The sequence below is a fragment of the Manihot esculenta genome, chromosome 5 (assembly GCF_001659605.2).
Source record: "Manihot esculenta cultivar AM560-2 chromosome 5, M.esculenta_v8, whole genome shotgun sequence".
NCBI classification, from domain to species: Eukaryota; Viridiplantae; Streptophyta; class Magnoliopsida; order Malpighiales; family Euphorbiaceae; genus Manihot; species Manihot esculenta.
In genome coordinates this window covers 5,593,083-5,620,852 of record NC_035165.2, presented here as the reverse complement: position 1 = coordinate 5,620,852, position 27,770 = coordinate 5,593,083, and the positions used below count along the sequence as shown (strand labels likewise).

The 27,770-nt window shown below is 39.7% G+C and overlaps 4 protein-coding genes and 1 long non-coding RNA gene across 5 annotated transcripts; 3 read left to right on the top strand and 2 right to left on the bottom strand.

Moving 5' to 3' along the window:
• Positions 1 to 1,556: 1,556 nt before the first annotated feature.
• Positions 1,557 to 9,463, top strand: LOC110615487 (protein TRANSPORT INHIBITOR RESPONSE 1). Its single transcript, XM_021757341.2, has 3 exons — positions 1,557 to 2,192; positions 3,695 to 4,187; positions 4,471 to 9,463. Exons 1-3 carry the CDS (start codon positions 1,729 to 1,731, stop codon positions 5,266 to 5,268), a joined length of 1,755 nt encoding a protein of 584 aa, XP_021613033.1. The 5' UTR covers positions 1,557 to 1,728; the 3' UTR covers positions 5,269 to 9,463.
• Positions 9,464 to 10,337: 874 nt separating this feature from the next.
• On the top strand, positions 10,338 to 11,048 carry LOC110616036. Its single transcript, XR_002488133.2, has 2 exons — positions 10,338 to 10,456; positions 10,563 to 11,048. It is a non-coding gene; the product is annotated as an uncharacterized LOC110616036 (long non-coding RNA).
• Positions 11,049 to 11,149: 101 nt separating this feature from the next.
• Positions 11,150 to 13,370, bottom strand: LOC110616035 (rRNA-processing protein FYV7). Its single transcript, XM_021758339.2, has 3 exons — positions 13,072 to 13,370; positions 12,076 to 12,185; positions 11,150 to 11,706 (listed from the first exon to the last, which is right to left on the bottom strand). Exons 1-3 carry the CDS (start codon positions 13,232 to 13,234, stop codon positions 11,425 to 11,427), a joined length of 555 nt encoding a protein of 184 aa, XP_021614031.1. The 5' UTR covers positions 13,235 to 13,370; the 3' UTR covers positions 11,150 to 11,424.
• Positions 13,371 to 14,176: 806 nt separating this feature from the next.
• On the bottom strand, positions 14,177 to 15,852 carry LOC110614249 (bidirectional sugar transporter N3). Its single transcript, XM_043957139.1, has 6 exons — positions 15,611 to 15,852; positions 15,475 to 15,511; positions 15,168 to 15,378; positions 14,910 to 15,071; positions 14,716 to 14,835; positions 14,177 to 14,628 (listed from the first exon to the last, which is right to left on the bottom strand). The coding sequence occupies exons 1-6, from the start codon at positions 15,726 to 15,728 to the stop codon at positions 14,389 to 14,391; spliced, it is 888 nt and encodes a 295-aa protein (XP_043813074.1). The 5' UTR covers positions 15,729 to 15,852; the 3' UTR covers positions 14,177 to 14,388.
• Positions 15,853 to 19,797: 3,945 nt separating this feature from the next.
• LOC122723656 lies at positions 19,798 to 24,403 on the top strand. Its single transcript, XM_043956546.1, has 7 exons — positions 19,798 to 19,900; positions 22,122 to 22,129; positions 22,253 to 22,586; positions 22,689 to 22,945; positions 23,016 to 23,544; positions 24,139 to 24,233; positions 24,371 to 24,403. The coding sequence occupies exons 1-7, from the start codon at positions 19,798 to 19,800 to the stop codon at positions 24,401 to 24,403; spliced, it is 1,359 nt and encodes a 452-aa protein (XP_043812481.1).
• Positions 24,404 to 27,770: the final 3,367 nt, after the last annotated feature.

Genomic DNA, 27,770 nt, shown 5'->3' with positions numbered 1-27,770 from the left:
AAGCACCACTTCACGTGCACCCTCTTAATTATTTAATATAATGCAAATCAAAGGGACCTAAACCTAATTAAACACTTTTCATTAAATGATATCATCCTCCTAAAATTCGATTTTCCTTAAAATTATTAACAACTTAGAAAAAAAAAAAAAAAAAAAAGCAGCAGGTCAGGTGGGTGGTATCAAATAGGCACAGCCTCCATATTCACATACAGCAAATTCCAAGCCATTCCACTCGAGGGCAAGAGAGATTCCCGGAGAACCGTGCGTGGGCTTAATTATCAATTCTCCTTATTTTAATTAGTATCTCCTTTACGTGCTCGACAACTCACTCTCTCATTTCTTTACTCCTTTCAACTCTATACTCAACTCATTAACGCATTAATTTCTGAGCTTAAACAAAAATTTTAATTAATTAATTAATTAATCAAATCTCTAGTTCAAGCATTCACTAACACACTACTACCAGTAGAGACAAAGCTGACGGAGACGCTAACCACAAACTCCCAACCGACGGCTCTCATCTTCCCTTTTCTCCGATTTCAATTTTCAACCCTTGATTTTTAACCATATGCTGAAAAAGGACACTTCTTAGGTCTTCATGCTCGGACAGTGCCACCCCATAATACACTGTCCTTTTCACGCACTGACAACACTGCCCTTCTTTTTTGTGGAAAGAGTAGGATACTGTGCCAACAGATAAGGGGTGTTTCCGTCCATTCATTTAAATTTTATTATGATGCTATATTCGCCAGTGAATCTGTGTTAATTACAGTTTTTTTTTTTTTACCGTTCACAGTAAAAAAGAAAAGGTGGAACCTTTTTCTTGGGTGAATGTCCGAAAAAAAAAAAGGTAACTGTTTGCTATTACGAGCAAAATCCGTACGCTGTCAAAAAGTGTTATCATCTGAGGGTCTTGATTAAGATGCAACGTGCACTCGTTTGTACTTTGATCGATATTACTATTACATTTAGTTCAGGCCCGTCGGAAACTGAATAAATGGGTCAGTTATAGTGTACCTGCTTGAGGCGAGCCTGAATCCCGGACCCGGAGTGAAAGAGTCAAATATCATTGGACGGTCATGATGTCATCATAAGCGAAAAAACTTCACATCAGATCATTCCTCATTATTTTAACTTTTGTTACCCCTCCCTCTCTCTTACTGTGGTCCCCCCTTATATCCGATCCCTCAGATCCAGCCGTGCAACGAGTATCATGAGATTCCTTCTCCACCATCCCCCCTCTACACATCATCACACTTTATTATTTCTCCCAACTCTTCTCCAAATTCTCGTTCACGATAATTTCAAAGGAGAAATAATCAATCAGTCCGACGATATTTTGAAATTCTCTCCACGTCTGTCTATGGCTCCACGCTCTCACATACACCCGTTTTCTGCGGCTGTGCTTCGTCGCCAACAGATAAGATCCCCTTCTTCTCTCCCACCGTCCATCCAACGGTCAAGTTTCACCTGCAACCACGTGTCGACATCAGGCAATACAATCACACTGTTCAACCCTGGTTAAAATGTAACCTGACCGGTCGCACAACATAAAAACTCCCCTTGTCCTCTCTCTCTCGCACTTATAAGCTCTTTAGTTGATGGTCTCTCAGATCTAACAGCAATAAGCCAATAACAGTCCGACCTCTCTCTCTCTGTCCCTCTGAACTTGAAACGCTGAATAGCAAAAGAAACGACGTCATTTCCGACTCATAATAATTGGCATTAATGTTGAGAATGGCGAGCTCCTTCCCGGAGGAGGTGCTGGAGCACGTTTTCTCCTTCATTCACAGTGATAAGGACCGGAACGCAATATCGTTGGTATGCAAGTCCTGGTACGAGGTAGAGAGGTGGTGCCGGAGGAGGATTTTCGTCGGGAACTGTTACGCCGTCAGTCCGCCAATGGTGATTAGGAGATTTCCGGAGCTGAGATCGGTTGAGCTCAAAGGGAAGCCGCACTTCGCGGACTTCAATCTCGTCCCGGACGGTTGGGGTGGTTATGTTTTCCCGTGGATCGAGGCCATGGCTAACGCATACCCTTGGCTGGAGGAGATCAGGTTGAAGAGAATGGTGGTTACGGATGAGACTTTGGAGCTGATTGCTAAGTCCTTTAAGAATTTCAAGGTCTTGGTGCTTTCATCATGTGAGGGTTTCTCTACTGATGGACTTGCCGCCATTGCTGCTAATTGCAGGTTTTCGTTTTTTCCTCTTCTCCACTCTTGAAGCATTCTTTTCCACTTAAACCATGATTGTTGGGTTGTGTGTGGTTGACGAAGAAATGTGGTTTAGGAGGGGAAGAGGGGAAATGGTTCTTTTCTTTTGTTGTTGTCTTGGGGAAGAGCAAGTTTACCATGCGTTAAAGATTTTTGTTTTCTTTCTTTCATTCTTTTTTCTTTTGAGAGCTAGAAACGCAATTAAGCTCAGTTGAACACTGTTGATTTAGCATCTCTATAGTCAAAATGGCTCTTAGTATTTTGTTGGTGCCGAATAATGAAACGTTGATAGTTGCAGCATTCAATTTCGTGGATTTTCCCACACCTACTCTGCATATAAAAGGAGCAATTTTGCACAACACTGTTTTTTTTTCCTTTCCGAGTTTAAACTGCGATCATGGATTTGTGCTTTGTTTTCCGGTTTTGTGATGACTATGGATGTGGGTAAAGATCTGTCCTTTTTTTTGGTTTTTCAATTCAAGATTTGTTTGGACAATTTCCTGGTTGCAAATTGAGAGGCTTAATGTTTTTCCCCTTTCATTTAATGCATTCTCTCTCTTTCTCTCACTCGCCCTCATTCTCTATGTTTTTGTGCACGCTCTTGTGGCTCTCTCTGAGGATTCTGAACTCGGTAACGGTTGCCGTTTCTATTAATGTGATTTTGATACTTTTCCATGATTGGTTTCTAAAGAATGCACAAGTATGCTTTGCATGGATTTAGTTTCTAGCTTTGGCCTTTAGATTTGGAAATTCGAAACTTGCAATGTCAATGTTTGTTTCTTGCTTTTGTTGTCTTCCAATTTGGGTTTGTTTTTGTCAGATCTGGGGGTTTGCTTGTTCTTTGAATCGCTAATAATTTGGAAAATCTAGTCAAGATTGCTTGTGTTTCTTTTTCATATGCTAATTTGTTTGTTGTGGTTGGGCGTGGTGTGAGGGTTGTTCTAGATTTTGGATGCTTGCTTCTTGTACAATGTGGGTGTCTTCTGGATTCCTCAACTAGATACTCTTTTCATTACTTTATTCTACTGGTTTAAGAAGGATATATCCTTTATGCTTTCCTTTTTTCTATGTCTATTTTAGGTTATAAATCATGTTGTAATTTAAATTTTGATATATTTTTTTATTATATATAAGTTTAGGAGAAAACCAACTTATTTATGCACTTCTGGAGAAAATATGTTCCTTGATATATGATAATTTTTGCTGACTTAATAGACCATACTAGCCAAAGGTGAATGGTTCTTTTCTTGGAAGCATGGGCATGGAGGAAAGTAACTTTAATAAGGCAGTCTAGTTGTTTTCAATGATTACAACATGACGGACCACAAATTTCATCACAAATTTTCTGTTTTATTAGTTTATTTCTTTCACTCTCTAGCTAAACTTAGTAGAACAAGAGTTACTGCAACTTTTGCATGTGTAAAATAGAATATTCCTGTGTAGCGGACCTCGTTCTTATTAGTTAAGCAACTTGTTCATAGGAATCTGAAGGAGCTGGATTTGCGGGAGAGTGAGGTGGATGATCCTAGTGGGCATTGGTTGAGCCACTTCCCTGACTCTTTCGCATCACTAGTGTCTCTTAATATTTCCTGCTTAGGGTCTGAGGTGAGTTTCTCAGCCCTGGAGCGCCTGGTGGGTCGGTGCCCCAATTTGAGTACTCTACGGCTCAATCGTGCTGTACCCCTCGACAAGCTTGCTAATATCCTTCGCAGGGCGCCCCAGCTGGTTGAGTTGGGCACGGGTGCTTACTCAGCTGAGCTGCGGCCGGATGTCTTCTCAAGCCTAGCCGGGGCTTTTTCTGGGTGCAAGGAACTGAGAAGTTTATCTGGATTTTGGGATGCGGTCCCAGGTTATCTTCCAGCAATTTATCCTATCTGCTCTAGCGTAACATCATTGAACTTGAGCTATGCCACTGTCCAAAGCCCTGATCTTATTAAGCTTGTTAGTCAGTGTCAAAGTTTGCAGCGCCTATGGGTAAGTTTACTTTGCTAAATTCCAACTTTTCACTAGGATCCTATATCTTAGTGCCTCATTCTTTTTGCACTTGACAATTAGTGGAATAAATCAAAACAATTTCTGATAAGTTATAAATTCCATATGGAGTTTAGTTACATGTCAGATTAAGATTTTGCCATTTTGCTTGTCAATAGGCAGTAGCTGTGTAGAAATAATTTATCTTACTTGGATAGTTATTTTGATATGAATAATTGAGTTTATATGGGTGCTTGTTTTAATCTAATAATTGAAATGAGTGCAGGTTCTAGATTACATTGAGGATGTTGGACTTGAAGCTCTTGCATCATTTTGCAAGGACCTGCGAGAATTGAGGGTATTCCCATCTGATCCATTTGCCTTGGAACCAAATGTATCCTTGACAGAACAGGGCCTTGTCTCTGTTTCTGCTGGCTGCCCTAAGCTCCACTCTGTTTTGTACTTTTGCCGTCAAATGACTAATGATGCATTGGTAACAATTGCCAAGAACCGTCCTAACATGACTCGCTTTCGTCTTTGTATTATTGAACCAAGAACCCCTGATTACATAACCCTTCAGCCGTTAGATGATGGTTTTGGAGCTATTGTTGAACACTGCAAGGACCTCCAGCGCCTTTCCTTGTCAGGTCTTCTCACTGATCATGTGTTTGAGTATATTGGAACCCATGCCAAAAAGCTAGAGATGCTATCTGTAGCTTTTGCTGGAGATAGTGATCTGGGACTCCATCATGTACTGTCTGGGTGTGAAAACCTTCGCAAACTAGAGATTCGAGATTGCCCCTTTGGGGACAAGGCTCTTTTGGTCAATGCTGCAAAGCTGGAGACAATGCGATCCCTTTGGATGTCTTCTTGCTCAGTGAGTTTTGGAGCATGTAAGCTGCTAGGTCAGAAGATGCCTAGGCTTAATGTTGAAGTTATTGATGAGAGGGGACCTCCAGATTCAAGGCCAGAAAGTTGTCCTGTTGAGAAGCTTTACATTTATAGGACTATTGCTGGGCCTCGATTCGACATGCCTGGTTTTGTTTGGACGATGGATGAAGATTCTGCATTGAGGCTTTCTTGACAGATCTCTAATCTCTTCCACTTCACCATGCTTCTTGCCTGTGTTGAATATATACAACAGGTACATGCTCCAAATGCTTCTCATTGTTGCACATTTAATTTTCTTGTAGCTTGATATAATTGCAGCCTGATTGGTCTGGAAATGAGGAAATGGAGGGGGTATACTGAGGCGTGAGAGCTCAATTGTCATCCCATTTTAAACTTTGGCCGAGCTATTGGTTACCAGTTGATGATTAATAAAGAGATGGACGCTTGTATTGTTGTAGTATGTAATCAGATTTATTTAATTCAAGATAGTTGCTATGCATATCTGCAGACTGGAATGCTAATTAATGTGTTTAATTTTACGATTTTGGGATTAAAAAAAAAAATTTCTGGACTCAATTATGACTCTTTCAGACTCTGAGAGGAATAAAGCTCAATTCATGTGCACATATGAAGTGATATTACTTGCAATGTTTGAGGCATTTTGAATTATTACCACTGCTATTTTATCATCATTGGAAGATTTTATTCTCTGCCCCTAAAATGTATTTATTTATTTTATCTTTTCAAAAAATAAAGTACAGAGACTGGCTCAGCTCTGAATTTACAAAGTGAGGTTATGACTTTATATGCTATCATGCAGTTCTCTTTGGTAAGGTCATAGTCGTAATTATTTATCTGATAAGGCATATGCCAGACTCCAGGTCTTTAATCATGAATAGAGGACAATGCTTTGCTTCTGAAAATCAAAATTTCTGTGCCGGCAGGTGAAATCTAGGTTTATAGGTTAGTTTGAGACAGGTTCCTTGTTGTTTTGAAGGGCAAACATATTGCACGTTAAAGAAGCTATGTCTTGGGATGGGCAGAACCCCATTCACATTAATATGTTCTCTTGTAGGATGTGGGGATCTGTTATCTAGGCGAAGCTTGGTTATGTTTTTGTACAAGTGTGTTCTTGTGTTTCTCTTGGATTTTTTAACTAAACTGTTGGGAAGTGGGATTTAATAAAATTTCCAAGAGTGAGGATCGAGGTTGTGCTTCCTTTCTTATATGCGGTTGATTTGTAAATTGGGATGAGCAGTTGTGATCAGGAACAGAATTTTCTTCCCCTCGAAAGGGTAGTTGTTCATTGAAATACAGAGAAAATACAAGGCCTTAGGCCCAGAAATAAAATAAAGAGATAGCCCACCGAGTCATAAATAATAAAGGCCCAAAGCCCCAAAAGAATCTTAATTTAGATGGATCCTCCGATCTGCAAAGGATATTTCCATACACCAAGCATCCAAGTTCTTTATCCAGATCGCCCAAACTCAGATAACCCTCCTTCTTTAAAGTTTGCAAAAAGGTGTAGAGAGCTCTATTTGCTGATATGTTGTTCTTAGATGTTTCATGCATGCTTTGAGATCTCCTCATCCATCTCTAGAAGTCGGATCATCAACGGTCATGTGCTTCTCTTCAGTAGGGTGCTGCTGCTATGGTGCGGTTTCCGGAATAAGAACAAGCAAAATGAAGAGAATTTCCTCCCTCTAAAAATTTAAGGAGAGATTTTTGTCTGATATCAAAGCTAAAAAGAAAAATTTTGTGTGCACTAAGATAATGGGCACATCTAATTTTCACTCCCAATTCTCAATTAATAAAATTTTCATTTGTGTCTCTTAAATTTAATTTGTTACAATAAATTGGCTTCATATCAATTTTAACCTTATACTTGTTGAAAAAGTTCAATTTAATTATATTTAGCTTTTTTTTTTTCAAATTAGCTCAAAGTTTTAATTTAAACTCAATTTAACTCAAAAATCAATAAAATCAATATATTAAGCTTCATGATTTTTTAACTAAATTAAGAAATTTAGTCCAAAATAAAGAATAAAAATCAAGAAATTTAGTCTAAAATTTTGATTTTTAGTTGAATTGAAAATTTTAGATTAATAGGGCATTCAAAGGTTATCCTTCCCAACATTTTTATTGGTTGATGATGAGCACACGTTTGATCCATTTATTGTCCATCATTCTCTTTCTCAGTTATTATTATTCTCTAAAGCTGATTTTTTCAATTATTTTTTTACAACTTTTTTACTGCCATGATGAGGCACAGTAACTGAATCAATACAATTACACAATTACATTTACTTAGACAGTAATAGCTAAATGGGGACCACATCTTGTATGGTGTAATAATACTTGTTAAAAAAAAAAACAACCTGAGTGACCCTTTCATTAAGGGAATCAAATCAATAATATGCTCTCAATCATTCTGTTACTCTGCACTTCATCAACATCTTTTTTTTCCCCCTGTTCTAATTATTCAATTCAGCCGGGTTTTTAAAGGGAGTTAGAGAGATGGTTTCTTAGTTTTTTGTGAATTTTTGTTGTCACTTTTATTTCTATCCTATCAGTAGAGTGGCTCTCTCCGCTTTGTCCACAAATAAATTTTACACTTTTTATTTGGATCAGATTATATATATAATAATTCGGTGACTTAGTAATGAGTTATCGAGAGTAGTAATAGAACTATAATGGGATAGATCCATCTCAAAAGGGTAAAAAAAGAGTTCAAACATAGTTAATGAATAAAATTAGTTTATGCGAAAATTTAAAATAAAAAAAAGAAGACATGACCACAACTGATTCTCTCAAAATACACACCAAATCAATTTTCTAAATTGCATTTAATGTGAAATACTCTGGAACACACTATTTACTATAAAAAACTCTAATCGAGAAAACAGACAAAAACATCATGGAGAATACACCTCAATAAAAAAAAAATTAAAAAAAATATATATCCCAACGCATAAAAAACTTTATTGAAACCTTTTACGGTTTTATATATATATATATATTTATTTATTATTTTTGAATTTTTGACAAGTTGGTGTTCTTTGTATAGGAGATGATTTCAACATTGCCTTGATGGTATTTGTTTTGCTATACTCGTTTGTGGCTTTTTAGATTTTTATTCCTTCAATTCATGTTTCAAGTGGTGGAGAGGGGAGATGGCTTGCATGGCTACGACAATGAATCTCTTTCCCCTTCTCACTAGTGTTAATCTTTTGAAGGCAATTCTAGCAACTCTAACAGTGGCAACAAGATGTAATTGTGGAAATTTTCTTTCACTTGTTAGTTAGTGTCAAGTTTCTTCATTATTTCTCAATCTAGTTGCATGTATAGCGATTGTTTGCTCCCTATTCTTCAATCTGATAGTAAGACTACTAGCTATTATTAAGAGAGCTAAACCCTTATCTAGTTGATTAGAAGCGGTGGTGGCTGGTCTATTAAAATAGCGGTGCCTTTTCAAAAATTTAACCCAGTCAAGAAATTGGTAGTTTTGGTTTGAACCTTTAGATTTAAGACTTCAGTGGATTGATTTAATTTTTGATCTTAATGACCCATGTTATGTTTTCGTTAGTTCTGCTTTTAGTGGTCCTTGAACTTGTATGGTTGTAATGGGTTTCATCATATAATGAACCTCAACTTTTGAGGAAAAAAACAAAAAATCAATTCAACTCTAAAATGTTTTCAGCTACATGGGGTTAAAAGAGTAGTCTCAGATCCCCTTGCAGGCTTAATTGAGCTACAGAAGAGAAGGCCTTGGCCCAACCTAAGTGTGCATGTCCAGTCTCCAGCAGCCCCTACTGTTAAGAAGCTTCAATTCTACGCAGGGGATTGTCATCAGCTTTCACCAAGTCATTGCGTATTTAATCGTGGGTTGATTTTTCCAGACGACCAAACAGAAAGCGAAGTGATGAGATTTCAACTGTGGGCTTGACTAAGCCAAGTTATAAAATTACAAAACCATCATGTTCATGTGGAACATTTCGAAGGAAGAAAAAGGAAATCGAGGAGAAAAGCAAACAAATAGAGGCGTTACCAGTGATGGGAAAATTGGTTTGCTCTGAGGTGAGCGAAGTTGAAGGTGTGGACCTCACCGGACTTTTGATGGCGCTTGTTATTGCTCTCGTTCTCATGGTCATCTGCAATCCACCTCCTCGCCGGACTTACGTCATGCATCGCCTCGCTTAATTTAGGTTTTTCTTTAAGTTTTTTTTTTTTTTGTTAAATTACCCTGTTCCATCTGAAGTCCTGTGTTCATGTCATGTGTAGCCCTGCACTTCTTTCTTCTTCTTCTTCTTCTTGTTTGAGGACGTTGTATTATTGCTCTCGCTATTGATAATTAATCGATGGTATTTATAGAATTCAGACGTTGTCCAGTTTAACTTCTCCTAGCATATCAACCTGCAACAGTACTCCATGACAATGATTCAGTTTTTCAATTTCTGATCTTTGGTCGCATAAAAAGAAATCGGTGAAACATGTTGCGTTTTGTAAGCCAAATAATTAAGTGATGATCATATTTTCTGGAGCAACCAATGGACCATATAATATACAACCACTGATCTTCATCAGTCTTTTCTGGTGACTAATTAACTATAAGAAATAAGTTCAATTATTGACGAAACCACTATAAACTTGCAGCCATGGCTTCGTTTTGTTGGCTATGCATCAAGAAGGGTTATGGCGATGGATGATCATTCTCCGAATGGCCTTGTCTGGGTGTGCTGACTCCTCTTTTACATGCTATATGTGATTGAGAGGCTAAGAATATTTGGGCAGCACCTTATTCGATCCTATGGTCTAGTCATAACTGTGAGCTGGCTTGTTCACAACCTAAAAATAACCGTCTCCACTCTCCAATATGATGATAAAAGTTGGAACGTGGTCTTTAAGGCTTGTTTGTGAACGTGGTTATTTTATATACCTAATCAATTAGAAATCTTGATTCATTAGTGCATGGGTTCTTGGGTTTGTGATCAACCTTGACTGCGCTTTGGGGCCTGTTTGTGGCTTTTGCAGTTGGCTTGGGACGCGGTATTAAAATTTATAAGGGTTAAGGGTGGGGGGTGAAGGAGCTTCTGTTTTTTTTTTCTTTTTCTTTTTTCCTTTTCAAAGGGAGGAGGTTGATAGCATTTGAAAAATTATAGAATAAGATGGTGTTACTGTGCTAGCATATAACATGAAATTATAAGTTAATAAAATGGAAAACATAGAATTACAAGTAAATAAATTGAAATTATTCTATGTAGATAATTAATCCAACTTAGACTTTAAAATTACCCTGAGTTGTGGTCTCTTATCAATATTGTTTTGTTCTCTAGGCTAATAGGAGAAGCTCATAGTCGTCCAAAAACATTGACTGGACATTTGTAAGTCTTTGATCACGTTGCATATTTCCCAAACTAACTTTGACTTGACTTGAACCAAACAATAAATCACCTTACATTTCTCCTTACTCTTGCCTTTCTATTTCAGAAAGAAAAAAAAAACACAGAAGGACGAAGAAGAAGAAGAAGCAAGCTCCGAGTAGAAGGTTTACAAGATGGGAAAAGTAATTTGCCATCAATTATGTGAAGGCAGCGATGGTTTCAATTTGAAGGGACTTATCATGGCATTCATCATTGCTCTGGCTATCATGGCCACCTGTTTCCCATCTTCACGACGCCGTTTTGTGATCCGTCCAATCATGTATGTCGCATAGTCTTGCGTTTTGTAGGGCAGCATATCGTGCCGCTGTATTTGTTTTATTTATTTTTTTTTTTTTCCGTTGAATTTGACGACTTCAGTTCATGCTGTTGTTAATCCAACAAAGTATTTCTAGGGCGTTTAGATGTGCCAGTAGTTTTGCCATCAAGGCTTTCTATCCTACACTTTAATGCATACATAGAAGCAGACGAGTTTCCTGAATTGTGTGTGTCAACCTGTTACGTAATATAATGCATACAGTCTCTTTTCCTTCCCCCTCTCTCTCTCCTGGAATGATCTACCAATGGCTTTTGGGATTCCTATCTGATTACAAGGGAAAATATTATATGATTGCAGTTCTTATGGCAATGAGCACATTCACTGAAGTAGTCTTGATTGAGACGTAATTTATCCGATAATCAATATCATTACAATGTAATCAACATATTTCCAATACCACATTCAAATGTTTTCCTTTGGATTGTCAAAAGCTCTTGAAAACTGATGTTCAAAGCAACTCCACTTGTACATCAAGTTTCAAGCAATAAAACCACAATATTTAGAAACTCCAGCTTGATGCCTTATGAAAGTTACGCAAGTGCCAAAGCCACAACTACCAGACAAGCTTGGTTCTGAATGGTTTAAACCAAATTTAGTTTGAACCTTGAATGGTCTGCAAGAGATGCTCGATTCTATACTTCATAACAGGCTGACCATGCCGGGTCTTCTTGTACATCTTCTCTCTTTCAGCTTTTCTACGAGCTTCAGCCTTCTCTCTTTCTTCCTTCTTTGCTTTAATAACCGACTCCCTCTCAACTCTTGCTTTTTCTTTCTCTTCGTGCTGCTTTTCATATAATTCTTTCAAACTGTATGAACCACTCTTCTTCTTATTCTTTTTCATCATTTTACTACCTTCTCCAGTTTCATTCTCATCCTGTAATCACACATGATGAAGTAAATGACAAGGCTCAGATTTTGCATCCATGTAAATCTTGAATGTATTTGGACTCCTAAAACTTAATTTAACATTTGGAGCCAAGGTAATTCTAAAACCAAGAATATTAACATGACAAACTTTGACTAAATTAAACCAACAACAGAATGGGATAAAATAACTGTGTTTCAACTTGGAATCCCAGCCGAGATTAATGCCTCTACAAAACAAATCCAAATCCTTCCACATGATATTTCAATGCAGTTTCCATACTCAAATGCTAATAAAATGAATTCCTTAGGATGCTAAAAGTATCATGGAAATAGAAGTGATATTTGGAGATAATATGGTCAAGATAATAGTTCATACCTTCATAGGTCTAACAACTGAAGAGAGATTATCCTGCTGATTTTGTTGCTTTAGTTTTTTCTTAAACTTCCTCACATACTTTGCGTTCTTGTAGAACTCTCTTTGCTTCTCTGATGGCAAGCATTGAAAAAATTTTCAAAAGAAATGTTATAACCTTACAAAGTTAATTGAAAAACAAAAATTGTAATCTCCTAAATTTGGAAAATTCTTGCTCATGGAAAAGAGGAAAAGATAGGGGGGGGGGGATCATTTGACAGACTCAATTAGCAAAACTGATGGTTAATACAATATTCCATCATCACTATTGGGGGGGGGGGGGGGTAAACTATGATCTTCCTCCTACACTAAGAAATTAGTCCATGAAGCAACTCTATCTCTGCTTCTATTTGATCATTCACTTTCCAAGTTATAACTTTTCATATAACTATTTGGCATAATTTCTGAACCATGTAAGTCTACACATATGCATCAGCTTGAAGATGTGCAACAGCAAAAATCAGATAGTGCAAGTATTCTAGGATATCACGTGTTTCCCCTTTCTCCCTATTGCACAGAGGCATATAATTCACCATAATTCAAGATGTAAGGAGACAGAGTACAGAAATCAAGTTCACAGTCCTTTCAAGAAAACTTCACTTTCTAAAGAACTGAAATATTTCAGCCCACCCAAAACAATTACAGAACCATCCACGATTTTTTTTTTCAAACCGACACTGTCAAATTCAGAGTCAGACCAGAAGCCAAGTGTTAATTTTATAGACCTTTATTAAGCTGCCTTAGGCTCCACTATATGAGCCTTTTTCATGCTATGCAATCAATCCTACTAAATTTCGAGCTCAATATAGCATTTCCATTCCCCAGCAAAAGCACCACTGACTTCCAAAAAAAAAAGGGGCAAAACCATAAAAAAAAACCCTAGATTCGAAAAACTCGATGGCCTGAAATTCAAACAAAAACTAAAGAAATAAGAAAGTGTAGAGGAGATGAATAATGTACTTATTAGAGCAGGGTTATAGTTATTTCTGGTGGATTTGGCATTAGCGAAAGCTTCAAGCGAAAGACCCACCCCTCCTAATCTCATCATGTTCTTCTTTTTCATGCTGATAGATTTTGGACGGTTGATCTTCCCGTTCTTTTCCTCATCTTCTTTATTCTTCATTGTTCTACGAGATTATCTTATTTCTTTTTGAGCAATTGACGATCAAACAACAGGAAAGATGTTGATTTGGGAACCCTAGTTTAAGGAAGACGAAAACTGGGTATGGGTACGGCGGTGATCGTTAGTCCCCTTATGTTCACGCGCTTACATTATAGGAGACCGAGTCAGGCAATACGGTGTCGTTTTAGAAAGAGGAGACATTGGCGGACTGTCTTTCACGGGTTTTGTCATCCGACATCGTTTTTGTATTTTCTTTTTTTCTTTTTGTTTTGTTAACATCTCATATATAGTAATTTGATTCACTTGACACTCTCCATTACATATATATCCTAACTATATATTTTTTATATATTCATCCTCCAACCCAATAACTTTGAAAAAAAATCAAAATTTAAAAAGAATAATTTAAAATTTAAATTAAAACCACCGATCAGATTAATATATTTTAATAAATTGATTGGACAGAAATAATATCGAAAAAAATATCACGAGAAAGCGCAATAAGTCAGCCGGTCATCGGCACCGGCCATCATTTTGTTTATATTACATTACATTAATTTTATTTCATTTGGTAAAGTAGTGTACTAGTAATAGAAAGTTAATTACTTGTTCCCCCCAGCTTTACAAATAACAGAAAAACACAAAAAAGTTATAGAATTCTTACTACAAAACAAGCGACTGAAAATACAAAATTAAATTTATTGTGTCCAAATATATATAGAAGATACGTTTGGATACGTGGCAAAATTTTCCAAAATACATAGTAGAAGACAAATCACCTGTTATTCTACATCATTTGCTCCATACTTTTTGTATTTTTAGAAACCAGCAATTTAAATAAATTATTTAGTTTTTATATTTTCATAATTTAGTCTGATAGTTTAAATACATATAACAAATTAGTAACTAATTTTTGTTAAGAGGGACTAATTTGTAGGTTTTTAAAATTAAAATCACAAAACTAAAACCTAATCATCAATTGATTTCATAGATCGTGTTTATTTATAGTAATCAAAGTAAAAAAAATAAAAATTGTATGTATAACTGAGATCAATATCGATCTTCCACCTCATAGAGCAGCTTGGAAGATCAGGTTAATGATTACATTGTATAGAAACTCACGCTCAATGCTCATCATACAATTAAATAAGCAGTCACACATGGAGTTCACTTGATTCTACTGCTTTGTTGGATTTGTTTTCACCATCCATTGCAGCTTCTTCTGGTTTATTCAAGCTTGCATCATTTGGATTTCCATTATTTTTCATTTGATGCCCGCAACTTGCTAGTTCTTGTGAGTTGGTTTGCGGCAAGATTTCATTCCTTTTGTTCTTGTAGATCATGTAGATTATCATCTGAACTAATCCAAGCAAGAATCCTAGTACATTTGGCGACTGAAAACACAAGAATATACAAACAAGGTTTTAATTAAGAAACCTATTAAACGAAGCAAAAATAAAGTTAAAGACTAGGTAACTTACAGCAATAAAATAATCGTCCACAGCAAGGCCATATCCAAACCAGCAAGCAGCACAGAGCGTCAAAGCAAGTGAAAGTGAGAAGGGCATGAATTCTACGCTCTTTGTCTTAACAACAAACCTCTGGATGAAACTAAATGAATTAGAATAACTTTCTAGCCATAGCGTAATAATTAGGTCGTTGTATTGTGGCATACCATGATACTAAGAGGAGCAGCGTAGACAGAAACAGAGAAGACGACGCAGATCCATCCAACAATGTTCATCCTCTCAGCGCCATGAGAGAACAGGGACGTCAATACAATGATCATTGCACATGTTACCAAGTTGAATGAGATAAGTAGCTTCAAGGTGTAAATCTGCCAAATGGACCAGCAAGTTTCTCAGCTTCAAATTATATAAGTGGTCTATATATATATGTAACAGAAGGAGAAATATGGATGAGAAAGTAATACCCTGGAGATCTTGGTTGCATAAATCATGTAAATGACGAGATAAATGGTTTCAATGAAGCAACCGACAGCGTTAATGGTAATTAGCATAAATGCATCGTTCTTCAAAGACGCATAATACAGCATTAACATGGCACTGAATAGTGCTACTGAATATGGTAAGGATTGGAATTCTTGTGTGGATTTTTTCTTGAAAATTTTATAGAAGGTTGGCCTGCAGAGAAAATGCAAAAGAATATACAAGGTCATATGTATCCCAGTTAATAAAACACAACAGAGAGAGACACACGGAGTTGTCGAGTTGGCTTACAATGGGGCCAAATATACAAGGAAGGACAACGCATTACCTGAAGACATGAAAGAAACATAAATGAAATCAGCATTAGAGCAATATTAATTAGGACGAAATTTGGTTAATGAAATGACTAGAGATTTGGAGAAGGTACCCAGAAGACCAAAGACAAGAACAAGGCGATGATCAAGCACTGCCATTATGAAAATGTGAAGCTTTTTTGGTAATGAGGGCAACCAGAAGAAGCTGTTAAATGATGGAATTGTGTGCATCAGGTTGCATTTGCATATCCTTATAAAGGGCTATAAAGCGTAAGCTGATGACTTGGCAACTTCATACTGCACATGTTCTATAGAGCTAAACGACAAACCGTTCCCGGATATCTTGTGAGCTAGATGCTGCGCTTTCGAGTTTTAATAATCTTGTAATAATCCCTTCAGAGTAACACCTTTTGTTGCTCTTTTTTCTCATGATTTACTGCTACAGCTTTAGCTTCACTGATCATGTAGAATTGAGCAGAAATAAAAGCAAATAAAGAAGGGAAATTATTATTATTATTATTATTATTTTACTATCCCAATAAAAGAATTTTAGATGTCAGCTTTTCTTTTTAATCTCTCTCTCTCTTTATATCTCTCAAAACAATAAAAGAGTGAAGCTTTTCCATAAAGGGATAGCCGATGTCGTTCAGCTTTTCAGTAATCGGGCCTCGGCCCATTTGTTTTGTGTTGCTACCTTGCTGATTTCTTGCCACTTACCATTAACTTGACGTGTGATGCCGTGTAAAGGCTCAGACGTTGGCCTTTTTGTTTCAGGGAATGGTTCCTTTTCCGGGAAATTCAAACAAAAAAGGAAACTCCTTTCCAATAATAAATGAATTGAGAATATTTATATATATTAAATTTTCCAGTGGATTCGTGTGTCAATCAATAGATTCAACTGAAGTTTTATCTCCAATAAAAGCTTTTTCCCATTATGTCTTACAAATTTTTTTGAGTGATGTCGGCTAGTGGCGCCAAGTGTAAAGCAGCTTGAGCCATAGGCTGAGGCGAAGCAAATGATTGAGAGTAAAAAAGATAAAAATGAAAGCCCAAATGGCGAATTCCTGTTAAACGTCTGGTTTTAAGAGTTGCATTGCACGTGACTGGCTGTTACATTTCAACGACTTTCCTCCAACACAGCCTCTCCTATCCCGCCACATAATACACCGTGTCAGTCGCAGTTCCGTCATCTAATTGGGGAGAGAGAACTATCCCCTGCTCTAAGGTTCATTACAAGTTAAAAGCATCCCCTTCTTGATCATTGACATGTTCTGGAAAAGAATATGTGGCATTGTAGAAATCGAAGACGACATCAGCAACGAAGGATTTATGGGGTTTCCAAGATTGGGGTTTGGTATTTCAGTTATGGGGTTGGGCATTGCATTGAATCATTGTAGCATTTACTTTTATAAATATTTAATTTGTGGAGTGATTGAGGAGCAGGGTGCGTCTGCAATATTAGGCGTAGGAGCAGAGAACCACTAGCGTTGTCTTTCCATTTGTTCATTTAGTCCAGGATTGGGACATGTATTGGAGTTTGGTCTTGATTTAGAGAGAAGATATCGTGTACGTTAATTATAATTTAATAAAAGCTAACCAAATTATTAATTTAATTGGCGGGGCTGAAATGTTGCAGCTATCCAATTTCGCAGCCACTACAGGTTTCCGCAGCGGTGTAAACGAATTTTTTTAAAAATAAAATCACTTATTATATTAATAAAATTTTATCAAATAAAAAAAATATTATTTAAATAAAAAAATTATATTTAATAAATTCTTTAATCACAATATAAACCGTTAAAGTACTATTATAATGAATTTATTTAATTGAAATATTAGATTTAAAATCTAACAAAAATTTATAATAATTTAAAATTAAATTTCTGATAATTTAGCAAAAATACTCTTTATTTTTTTTATTTTTCAAATATAAATTATTAAAATCTCTTAAATAAAGTTACAGAAAAGAGATTCTACGAGATAAAACTCAAATAAGTATATATACATTTGAGTTTAAAGTCTCTCGAACTAAACCAACTTAACTTTTAATTTTCGAGTCGAATTAAAATTTTATTTATTTTAAATTTAAATTTAATATTAATAAATTTAAATTTAATTTATTTAACAAATAAATTTAAACGAACTAAAATTTTATTGACTTTAATTTTAAGTAATTTATAAATAATTTAATTTATTTACTTGTCGAATGAATTTTAATTTAAAATTAATAAATTTAAAACTAAATAATTTTAATTAAATAAGTGCATATAAAAATTAATTTATAAATTTATAAAAAATTAATTTATAAATTTAATTTATTTACTAAATAAATTTAAAAATTAAACTCAAATTTAATTTATTTAGAAATTAAATTGAACTTAATCGAAATTTTATCGCGTTAAATCTCTAATAACTTATAAATAGTTTGATTTATTTAAACTCTTAATTTTTATGATATTTGTAGACCTTATTTAATTCGTGTAATTTAATTAAAAATTTTAAATTTTTATGAAATATTAAAAATTTATTTATTTGATTTTTTAACTTTGTAGGAAGTTGAAAATTATGTATTTATTTATTTGGTGTAGTCTTTTCCTATCCTAGTTGAACCAAATAAAATTTTAGTTTTCTATTAAATGTGCACTCTCCATTTGAGGATGCCAAATTCCTGGATCCTCTTGGCCTCTTGCACATGTATGCCTTTCATGCCATAACAGGCTTTGACGGCTTTTTCTTCTTTTTTTCTTTTTGACCTAATTTAGGCGGAGATAGAGAATTGAGAGGAGTTCAACATGAAACTTCCTTTGACAAAATAAATAAATAAACTTCCTGAATTCACTCCCATACATTTTACGATGAGCTCTGTTTTCTAACAGGGTTGATTGGAGAATTCTCAATAACTCAAGAAATCTGGACTTTAAATTATTATTATTATTTTTTTATATTTATAAAATATACATTTCAATCATACGAGAAAAATATTAATAAGGGTGAACAAATTTGATCCTTCTCTATCACGCAATGCGTACATAATTCAGAATTTTTTTTTTTTTTTTGTACCCGTAAGAGAAAGAAGGTACAGCTATTTTCCATCTCTTTTTCCTTCTGAAAATTAAAGATATCAACTTTAGTTTCAAAACTTTATTTTCCATCTCTTTTTCCTTCTGAGATCCAATAGAATAGGGTTTTACCAGGGTTTTGTATTACAGAATAAGGCTTAAAACTTTCTGAGGAGGGGACTCCTCTTTTATACATTGTCTTGCTTGCTGGTGACGTGTAAAGGTATCTCCAGGATTGGGCCACGCGTCTCTGCCATACAGATTCGGGTGTACTAGGGTATCAGCTGCCTGCTACATGCGTAACGGCCTCTGATTCTCCTCATGCGTACGTTCGAGCGGATCTGCCAGGCTGTCTGGTGAGTACTGTTCTGGACCCCGGGCTGGGCCGAGAGTTGGGCTGGACGCTGGGCCTGAGAGGGGTCTGCTGGTCAGGGATCAGGCTGGACTGAGTAAGGAAGCTTGATCGAGCCCGGCCCGGAAGCTGGAATGAGCCAGGCTTGTTGGGGGGTATCAAGTACGTGGGCCTCTGTGTCATGGGCCTTTGGCTGTGGTCAAGCCCCTGTTCTGGGGTGAAGAAATCCAGCGGTCATCAATTGCCCCTTCACCTTCTCGGGAGTTATTGCTCCAACTGCCGAGGGGGTGAATATCAAGAACCATCATGGCCGCGCCTGTTCATGTCCAGGTGTCTTTATAATACTCTTTCATTTTTTTATCTTTGCGCAGTTTCTGAATCCTATCTGCTCTTTTCTCTTTCGGACTTTTCTTTATTCTCCGCGCTCTCGGTTATTTTTGCTTTCCTGTCATTGTTATCTGGACATGTCTTTTCTTTCCTTTCTCATGAATATCTTTGAAGGATTCTGACAGCATTAATTGAGAATTCGGCTCTACCTTGTCCTGCAAAACATAAACTTTTGGATATATATATTAACCTCACCTCTTTACTATTCCCAGGCACTTTGTTGGAACAGAGAGATTTTCTTGTTTTATCTGTGAAGGATCCATTTGGTGCCTTCTTCAAGCGGGCGAAGGCGAGCTTGATATTACATTGCTGTGTTGCCCCAGGAATTTGTTTTAATCTTACTTTTATCATCTCGACGGAAAATTGTGCTAACTTATCTCTGTTTTGGGACTCTTTCGTAGTACCTGAGACGAAGATGAGTCAATTCAAAATTTCAGAGGAGTGGATGTTACCTCTAAGGGGTTTGAATGTTGCTTTGGGGATCCGTCTGGTAGGGCGGTCGATGGGTGGGACCATTCGGCAAGTTGCTGAAATTATTTTGCCCAGATCTTCTGGCCGACCTCCCCCGTTGCTGCCTTCTTTGGATATAAATGGAAGGGGCTCAAGTGCTCGGCTTGTTGTTTTCTTTGATGTGAAGCACCAGTATTATTAGTTTCTTTGATGTGAAGTACCAGTATTACGCGAGACTGAGATCTGCTACACTCAGTCAAGCTTCTGCTGGTACCTTCACACGTTAGCCCGGCGATCCTCCTGAGGTCGTAATCTGAAGCCCGTGTTTTTTTATGCGTGATATACACACAGCATATGACATGTGAGTTTGTCACGCGTATCACACTTGGGCAACCGAATGCCGACCTACAGAGGATCCATGGGAAACGCTTATGAGGATTAACTTCTTGGCTTTCTGCAGCTCTTTCTGCCAAACTCACATATCGAGCTGCGAGAGTTTCTCCGAACCGAAGGCCGAAGTAGTAGGATAGGTGATAACGATGTAATTGTTGACGATGATGCATGTGGCTATGTAAATCCTTTAAGGATAGTCTTTCGTCCCGTAGTGTAGGCCTTTGTAACGTGCTGTAATGTGCTTTTCTTTTAATGAAGTTCTCGTTTTCGTTCATACTTGAGTTGTTCTTTCTCTACCATGGATGGAGTACTGAAACTGCTTTTCTTCGTAGCTTTAACTGAAATTTGTTTTTTCCGAGCTGAACTAACTGTACTCGTGAGCCGGACTTCGGATCCATTTAGCCAACTGGGCTTTCATATTTCCAAACTGGGTTGTCTGACCGATCTATGAGCTCAGTCTCTACTTAGATGAATTGAGCTTTGAGTCTCCTTCATCCGGGCTCTCAGGTGCGTTGTCCGAGCTAGATTAGCCGACCTGAGAGCTCTGTCTTTCGCTTAGTGAAATGAGCTCTGGGTTAGCTGGCCGGGCTCTCAGGTCATGTTGTCCGGGCTGGACTATTCCGACCTATGAGCTCGGCTTCTGATAAGTTGAACTCTAAGCACTCAGCTCAGTATAGATCCGAGGTACCCTTGTTTTAACAAGTCAAATCTTATATATTCTATGTAATGAGTAGGTCTAACCTTTATCATGCTTTCATCTGCTTGCATCTTTGAGTTTTTCTTTCAATTTCCTTGATACTTGCCATGGATGTGGTGAAGTGATGAATCTTGTGGGTTACGTTGTCTTGGCTGGAGATCAGGTCTGAACAAGTTGGGCTTGCCTGGGCCTTTAAGTGATGGGCTATCATTGTGGACCTGGCCCTTGATAGATGTAGACAAGCCCAGCGATCATCCTTTTGCCCCTTTACCTTCTCTCCGGTTATTACTTAACCGTTGAGAGGGTAAACTTCGAGAGCAATTAATGATCGCGCCGCTCCAAGACAAAACTGTTCAGATCAACGTTCCGTCTCATCATTGCCTTTCATTTCGAATTCCTTCTGTCTTCCGAAGAAATTAGCTCTCTTCTGCTCTCTGGCTTCCTGCGACTCCTTTTGCGTTTTTCACCTTATTGTGTTCTCAGGTACGCTCCCTTGTTCTTCAATGGCAAGTTCAAAGCTTCCTGATGTTGTTAACCTTGAGTCACGTATTACGTCTTCCAATATAACTGATCACATCTCCCGGAGGCTTTTAGATACTCCATTGTATTTTATTCGAGCACCTCGTCCAAATGAGAGGATAGTTCTTCCCTACCCTCCCCCTCCTGGTTTAGTGGATCCCCAAGAGGGTCGTAGCATAGTGTTTTTCCTAAAGCAGAGAGAATTTGGTCTACCATTTCCTTTTTCCCCTTTCTTTGTTGAGGTCTTTGAATACTTTGGGGTAACTCCTCGAATGTTATCCCCAAATTCCATTTTATTCATGTCCTGTTTCGAGTCTATCTGTCTGTGTTGGGGTTTCACACCTACGGCCTGTCTGTTTGTTACTTTTTTCCGCCTGGTTAGGGCGAAGCAAAACTTCTATTACTTTTCCCCCCGCAATGGGCTATCTCTTCTTACGGGCTACAAGGATTCTATAAAGGGGTGGATAGAGAATTTCCTTGTGGCGGAGCTGAAACTAGGGTCCTGCCGATCGTGGGATGTGGGCCTAAGTTGGGGGGAGATCTTTCCGGGCTGTAATGATCTGCCCGAATTGAGTCTTATTGAGCAGGTTGGGCTGCTTCGACTGACTTCCGTTGAGAGGAAGTATGATGTCGAGAAGTGTATGTTTGCGGCCAACCTTAGGGATATCCAGGACACGGGTATAGTGCTTTGTCCGGCTATTCTGTTTCTTCGTTGTTAAGAATATCAGGTAATATGCTGATTCTGTATAACTTCTTATTTTTTGCAGCTTCTGAGGTTAAAATGGACGGCATCAAATTCCCCAAGAACCTTCACCTGTCTCGGGAGAACATGCACGCAATTTTTGACGCCTTCGGGGATGGGCGTTCTGTAACTGAGATTGCTATAGAGCTAGCTCAGGTCGCTTCCTCCGAGAAGGTCAGCCGGCCTTCTGGTAAAGCTTCTTCTCGAGCTTCCAAGCCGAGCTCTCACAGCACTAAATCAGCTCAGCCATCTAGCCGTGGTGGGTTGAGCTCAAAGTCTACTGAACAAGTGGGACAGGGTGCTGCCCATTCTACTGAGGAGGTGTCAAGGGGAAAGTTTAAGTCCCCTGCTGAAGACAAGGAGACCTCTGGGACGGGGATGGAGATCATCCTCCTAGGGGATCAAAGTCCAGAGGTTTCTGGTGAAAGTGCCCCTGCCCCTGTGAGGACTGAACCTGAGGGTTCTGAGGGCATTCCAGCAAAGATCGGAGGCAAGCGCCCAGCCTCTCTTGGAAAATCTGCCTCTTCTCCTGTCCGGAAGAAGTCCAGGGTTGCAACAGGATCTTCTCCAGCTCTTCCTCCCATTGGGAAAGGGAAAGGTGTTGCTGCTGACCCGTCATTGCCTTCTCCTGGCAATTCTCTAAAGACGTCGGGTATTACATCCGAGTCTCCGGCCAGTGCTGTTGCCGACCTTCTTAGGGAGCAAATGTTTGGTGGAGCCACAGAGGCCTCGGATCCACGCCTTCTTGCTCTGACCGGCCTTTTAGCCAGCTTTACCAAGGAGCAAGCATCCTTCCAGTCTTGCTCTCGTGAGGAGCTCGGATCGTCCATTAGAGAGATGCTTCTAATGGTAAGTCATTTTTCCCCCTCCTTTCAGTTTGCTTTGTTTCTTTTTCTTGATGGTTGCGTTTTCATGTTAGGTGACGGGCCTCTTTATGGAGGTGGATGTCCGTGATCGCTCCCTCCGAGAGTCTGTAGATCGCCGAATTGAAGAGGCACGTCTGGAGGAGAATATATCTGCCACCAGTGATGCGAGGGGCAATTTGGTAGCTGCTCGGGAGCAGATCCAGTCCCTCCAGGTGGAATTGCATTCTGCGTTGGAGGCCCTCAGAAAGGCTGAAGAGAAAACAGCCGAGACAACAAAGCATACCTCGTCCTTAGAAGATGAGTTGTCTCGGACTCGCAATGTTCTCCAGGAGGCTGATGAGAGGGCAGCTACCTTGGAGGTTCGCTGTAGAGGAGTGCTAGAGCAGCTGTCCTCTATGACAGAGGCTCTCAAGGAGAGAGATGAGGCCGTTAGCCAGAAAGCTGAAGTCCAGCGCCAATTTGATGCCTTAAAGGCTGATCTCGAAGGACTTCAGACTCATCTGGAGGAAGTAAAGGCTCAGAGAGAGACGGCTTTAGCTTGGGTGCAGGTCCTTGAGCAGGAGTTGAGCACAAGCTCTGACCGTATCAGAGACTTGACTTCCTCGGCTGAAGAGTTCGACCTTCGCCAACAACAGCTGAAAAATGAAGTCAGAGTTTTGGAACGTAAATGTTTAGCCCTGCTTGAGGTGGTAAAGTATGCCGAAGGGAAGGCTCAGCTGAAGCGCGATCAGTACATAGCGGAGTATCAGGAGTCTGATGAGCTAAAGGGTAAAATTGAGCAGGCCTGTGAAGCTCATCTTCAGGACTACAAAGATTCTTCTGAGTTTGAGGAATTTGTAGCCGAGGCTTGTGAAGAACATCTTGATGAGTATAAAGCTTCTAGTGAAATGAAACAGGCTATCTTTGATAAGGCCTACCGCATGTATGTAACTGGCTACAATCGCGGTTTAAGAGAAGCTAGACAGGCTCCTGATATTCCTTTGGCCAAGCTTCGTAGGCGCGAAGTGGACTCAGATGGCGAGTCAGTGCTATACGGGGAGGATGATTTCCCTTTGCCCCGAGGAGATTGCCGGAGGGACCGAGATCGGCCAGCTGAGTCTTCTTCAGAGGGATCCGAGCTAGGGTCGGAGGAAGACGACCCTGATTCTGTGAAAGAAAGCCTTCACCCTGGGTCAGATGTTGCCCCTGCCATTGAGAGCTCTGGTCCAAAGGACACCGAGCTTCCTTCAGGGGTGGCTGTAAATAGAAATAGTGAGGGTGTTCTTATAGATGTAAGTCCTTTAAGGACTATTCATCCTCCTTCCTCACCGGAGAAATAAATTGTAATAGTTATTAATGGAATATTAGTTTCCTTTTTGTTTTTCATATTCTTTGACATTTATCTTTACTCTTCGTATGTGTAATGTAGACTTCATATGTTTATTCAGAAGCTCTAAATTAATCTGAAGTTGTGAGTTCAGCTCTTAGCTGTCGTCTGAGAGATCAAATCTCGTACCCATTTGATGGCAACTGTCATGCTAGTTTTTGACTTCTAGTCCTTCTTTCTTCGTTGTGACTTTGTATATTTATTTTAAATAAACTGATTTAGGCTTTTGATTATAGCCTTAGTATCCTCCTAAGGATTTATGAGTTCTTCTATGGAGGGAGCTCGGCCTTTGTTTTTGGCTTTCGTATCTTGATCTTTTGAAGAAATGAATCTATCCGAGCTAGGAGCTCGGTCTTGGGCTTATCGGTCCGAGCTGGGAGCTCGACCTCTCTCTTTTTTTTTTTTTTTTTTTTTTTTTTTTTTTTTTTTTTCGGCAGCGCCGGACCTCTCTATGTTTGTGAGGTCGGAAATATAGTTTTGTAAGTTGTTCCTGCATAAAGTTATGGGAAATTTTCGTTTTTTTGGGGGGCCCTGAAGTCCTTCACCAACTATTCTTACCTTCAGGAGGTCTTACGAGATCCTGGCTGTGCCGGGGTGACCTTGGGGCCTCACCGGCTATCCTTTATTTTGTTCTTCCGGGAGTTCTACGGGATCCCGGTCTTCTTCTTTACTGAGGTCTCTGTGTCTTAGGGAGGTTTTCTTTTGCCAGGAGATCTTGGGGATCCTGGTCTTGTAATTCCGGGACGACCTATCCTGGTCTTGTAATTCCGGGACGACCTTGGGGATCCCGGTCTTCTACCTCCAGGAGGTCCCTATGTCTCAAGGAGGTCTTCTTAGTGCCAGGAGATCTTGGGGATCCTGGTCTTGCATCCGGGAGATCTTGGGGATCCCGGTCTTCTACCTCCAGGAGGTCTCTAGTGCCAGGAGATCTTGGGGATCCTGGTCTTGTATCCGGGAGATCTTGGGGATCCCGGTCTTCTACCTCCAGGAGGTCTCTATGGCTCAAGGTGGTCTTCTTTCGCCGGGAGATCTTGGGGATCCTGGTCTTGTGTCCGGGAGATCTTGGGGATCCCGGTCTTCTACCTCCAGGAGGTCTCTATGTCTCAAGGAGGTCTTCTTTCGCCAGGAGATCTTGGGGATCCTGGTCTTGCATCCGGGAGATCTTGGGGATCCCGGTCTTCTACCTCCAGGAGGTCTCTATGTCTCAAGGAGGTCTTCTTTCGCCAGGAGATCTTGGGGATCCTGGTCTTGCATCCGGGAGATCTTGGGGATCCCGGTCTTCTACCTCCAGGAGGTCTCTATGTCTCAAGGAGGTCTTCTTTCGCCAGGAGATCTTGGGGATCCTGGTCTTGCATCCGGGAGATCTTGGGGATCCCGGTCTTGCATCCGGGAGATCTTGGGGATCCCGGTCTTCTACCTCCAGGAGGTCTCTATGTCTCAAGGAGGTCTTCTTTCGCCAGGAGATCTTGGGGATCCTGGTCTTGCATCCGGGAGATCTTGGGGATCCCGGTCTTCTACCTCCAGGAGGTCTCTATGTCTCAAGGAGGTCTTCTTTCGCCAGGAGATCTTGGGGATCCTGGTCTTGCATCCGGGAGATCTTGGGGATCCCGGTCTTCTGTCCGGGAGATCTTGGGGATCCCGGTCTTCTACCTCCAGGAGGTCTCTATGTCTCAAGGAGGTCTTCTTTCGCCAGGAGATCTTGGGGATCCTAGTCTTGCATCCGGGAGATCTTGGGGATCCCGGTCTTCTACCTCCAGGAGGTCTCTATGTCTCAAGGAGGTCTTCTTTCGCCAGGAGATCTTGGGGATCTTGGTCTTGCATCCGGAAGATCTTGGGGATCCCGGTCTTCTGTCCGGGAGATCTTGGGGATCCCGGTCTTCTACCTCCAGGAGGTCTCTATGTCTCAAGGAGGTCTTCTTTCGCCAGGAGATCTTGGGGATCCTGGTCTTGTGTCCGGGAGATCTTGGGGATCCCGGTCTTCTAGTTTTGTTCTTTCTTTTTCAAAGAGAAGTAACATTCTTAATGGAGATAACATCAATGCGTAAAGAATGGCGTTATTTTATTTATTTGTGCCTTTCAGAGTACAATATTTTTCTTTATATATTTCAAGGGAAGTACCTTTTTAAGTGCTGGATGTTCCAGGCGTGGGGCTCGGGGTTTCCTTGCATATCTTCAATTCGGTATACCCCGGGCTTAACCACTTTTGTCACCTTGAATGGACCTTCCCAGGTCGGTGCTAGCTTGCCTGCGGCTGCTCTTTTTCCTGTAGCTTCCAAGTTTCTTAAAGTCAGGTCTCCCACCTTTAAACTTCTTTCTCTGACCTTTTGATTATAATATCTTGCCGCTCGTTGTTGATAAGCAGCAGTTCGGACTTGTGCTTCTTCCCTAACTTCTTCAAGAGCATCCAGGTTGCTTCTTAACTTGTCCCCATTAGTGTCCTCGCTGAGAAATTGAACTCGATGAGTGGGGATCTGTAATTCAACTGGAACTACGGCCTCTGTACCGTAAGCGAGTGCGAACGGTGTTTCCTTAGTGGGTGCTCTGGGAGTAGTTCGGAGTGCCCATAGGATACTATTGAGTTCTTCTGCCCAGTTTTCCTTTGCACCATCCAGCCGCTTTTTTAATCCTTGGAGGATTGCTCTGTTAGTGACTTCCGTTTGACCATTGGTCTGAGGATGGGCCACGGAGGAGAACTTATGCCATATGCCCACGTTCGTCGTGAAGGTTTTGAAAGTGTTGCAGTCAAATTGTCTGCCGTTGTCTGAGATAAGCACTCTGGGTATGCCAAATCTGCAGATGATATGCCCCCATACGAAATCTATCATCTTTCTGGCTGTGATTGTTGCTATTGCTTCTGCCTCTGGCCATTTCGAGAAGTATTCCACAGCTACCACTACAAATTTTCTTTGCCCCGTAGTCTTGGGGAAAGGGCCCAGGATGTCAATTCCCCATTGCGAGAAAGGCCATGGACTGGATATGCTTGCTTGAGGAGTGGCAGGGGTCCTGATGGCATTAGCAAATCTCTGACATACGTCGCACCTTCGGACAAACTCTTCTGCTTCTTTCTTAACAGTGGGCCAGTAGTATCCTTGCCTGAATATTTTGTTAGCTAATGTCTCTGCTCCCTCGTGAGCCCCACATAGGCCTCTATGTATTTCCTCCATTACCTTTGTAGCTTCTTCCAGACTTACACATCGGAGCCATGGGCTGGACTTCCCCTTTCTGTACAAAGTTTCCCTTATTACTTGGTAGTTGGCAGCTCGAGCTGCTATCTTTCTGGCTTCGTCTTTGTTTTCAGGGAGTTCGCCCTTCTCCAAATATTTCAGATAGGGGCTCATCCAAGTTGGGTTCTGGTCCACCTGCAGTACCGTGTTTGTCTTCTTGAAAGCAGGTGTGCGGATATGCTGTATGTATACTTCGTCAGGGAGCTACTCTAATTCTT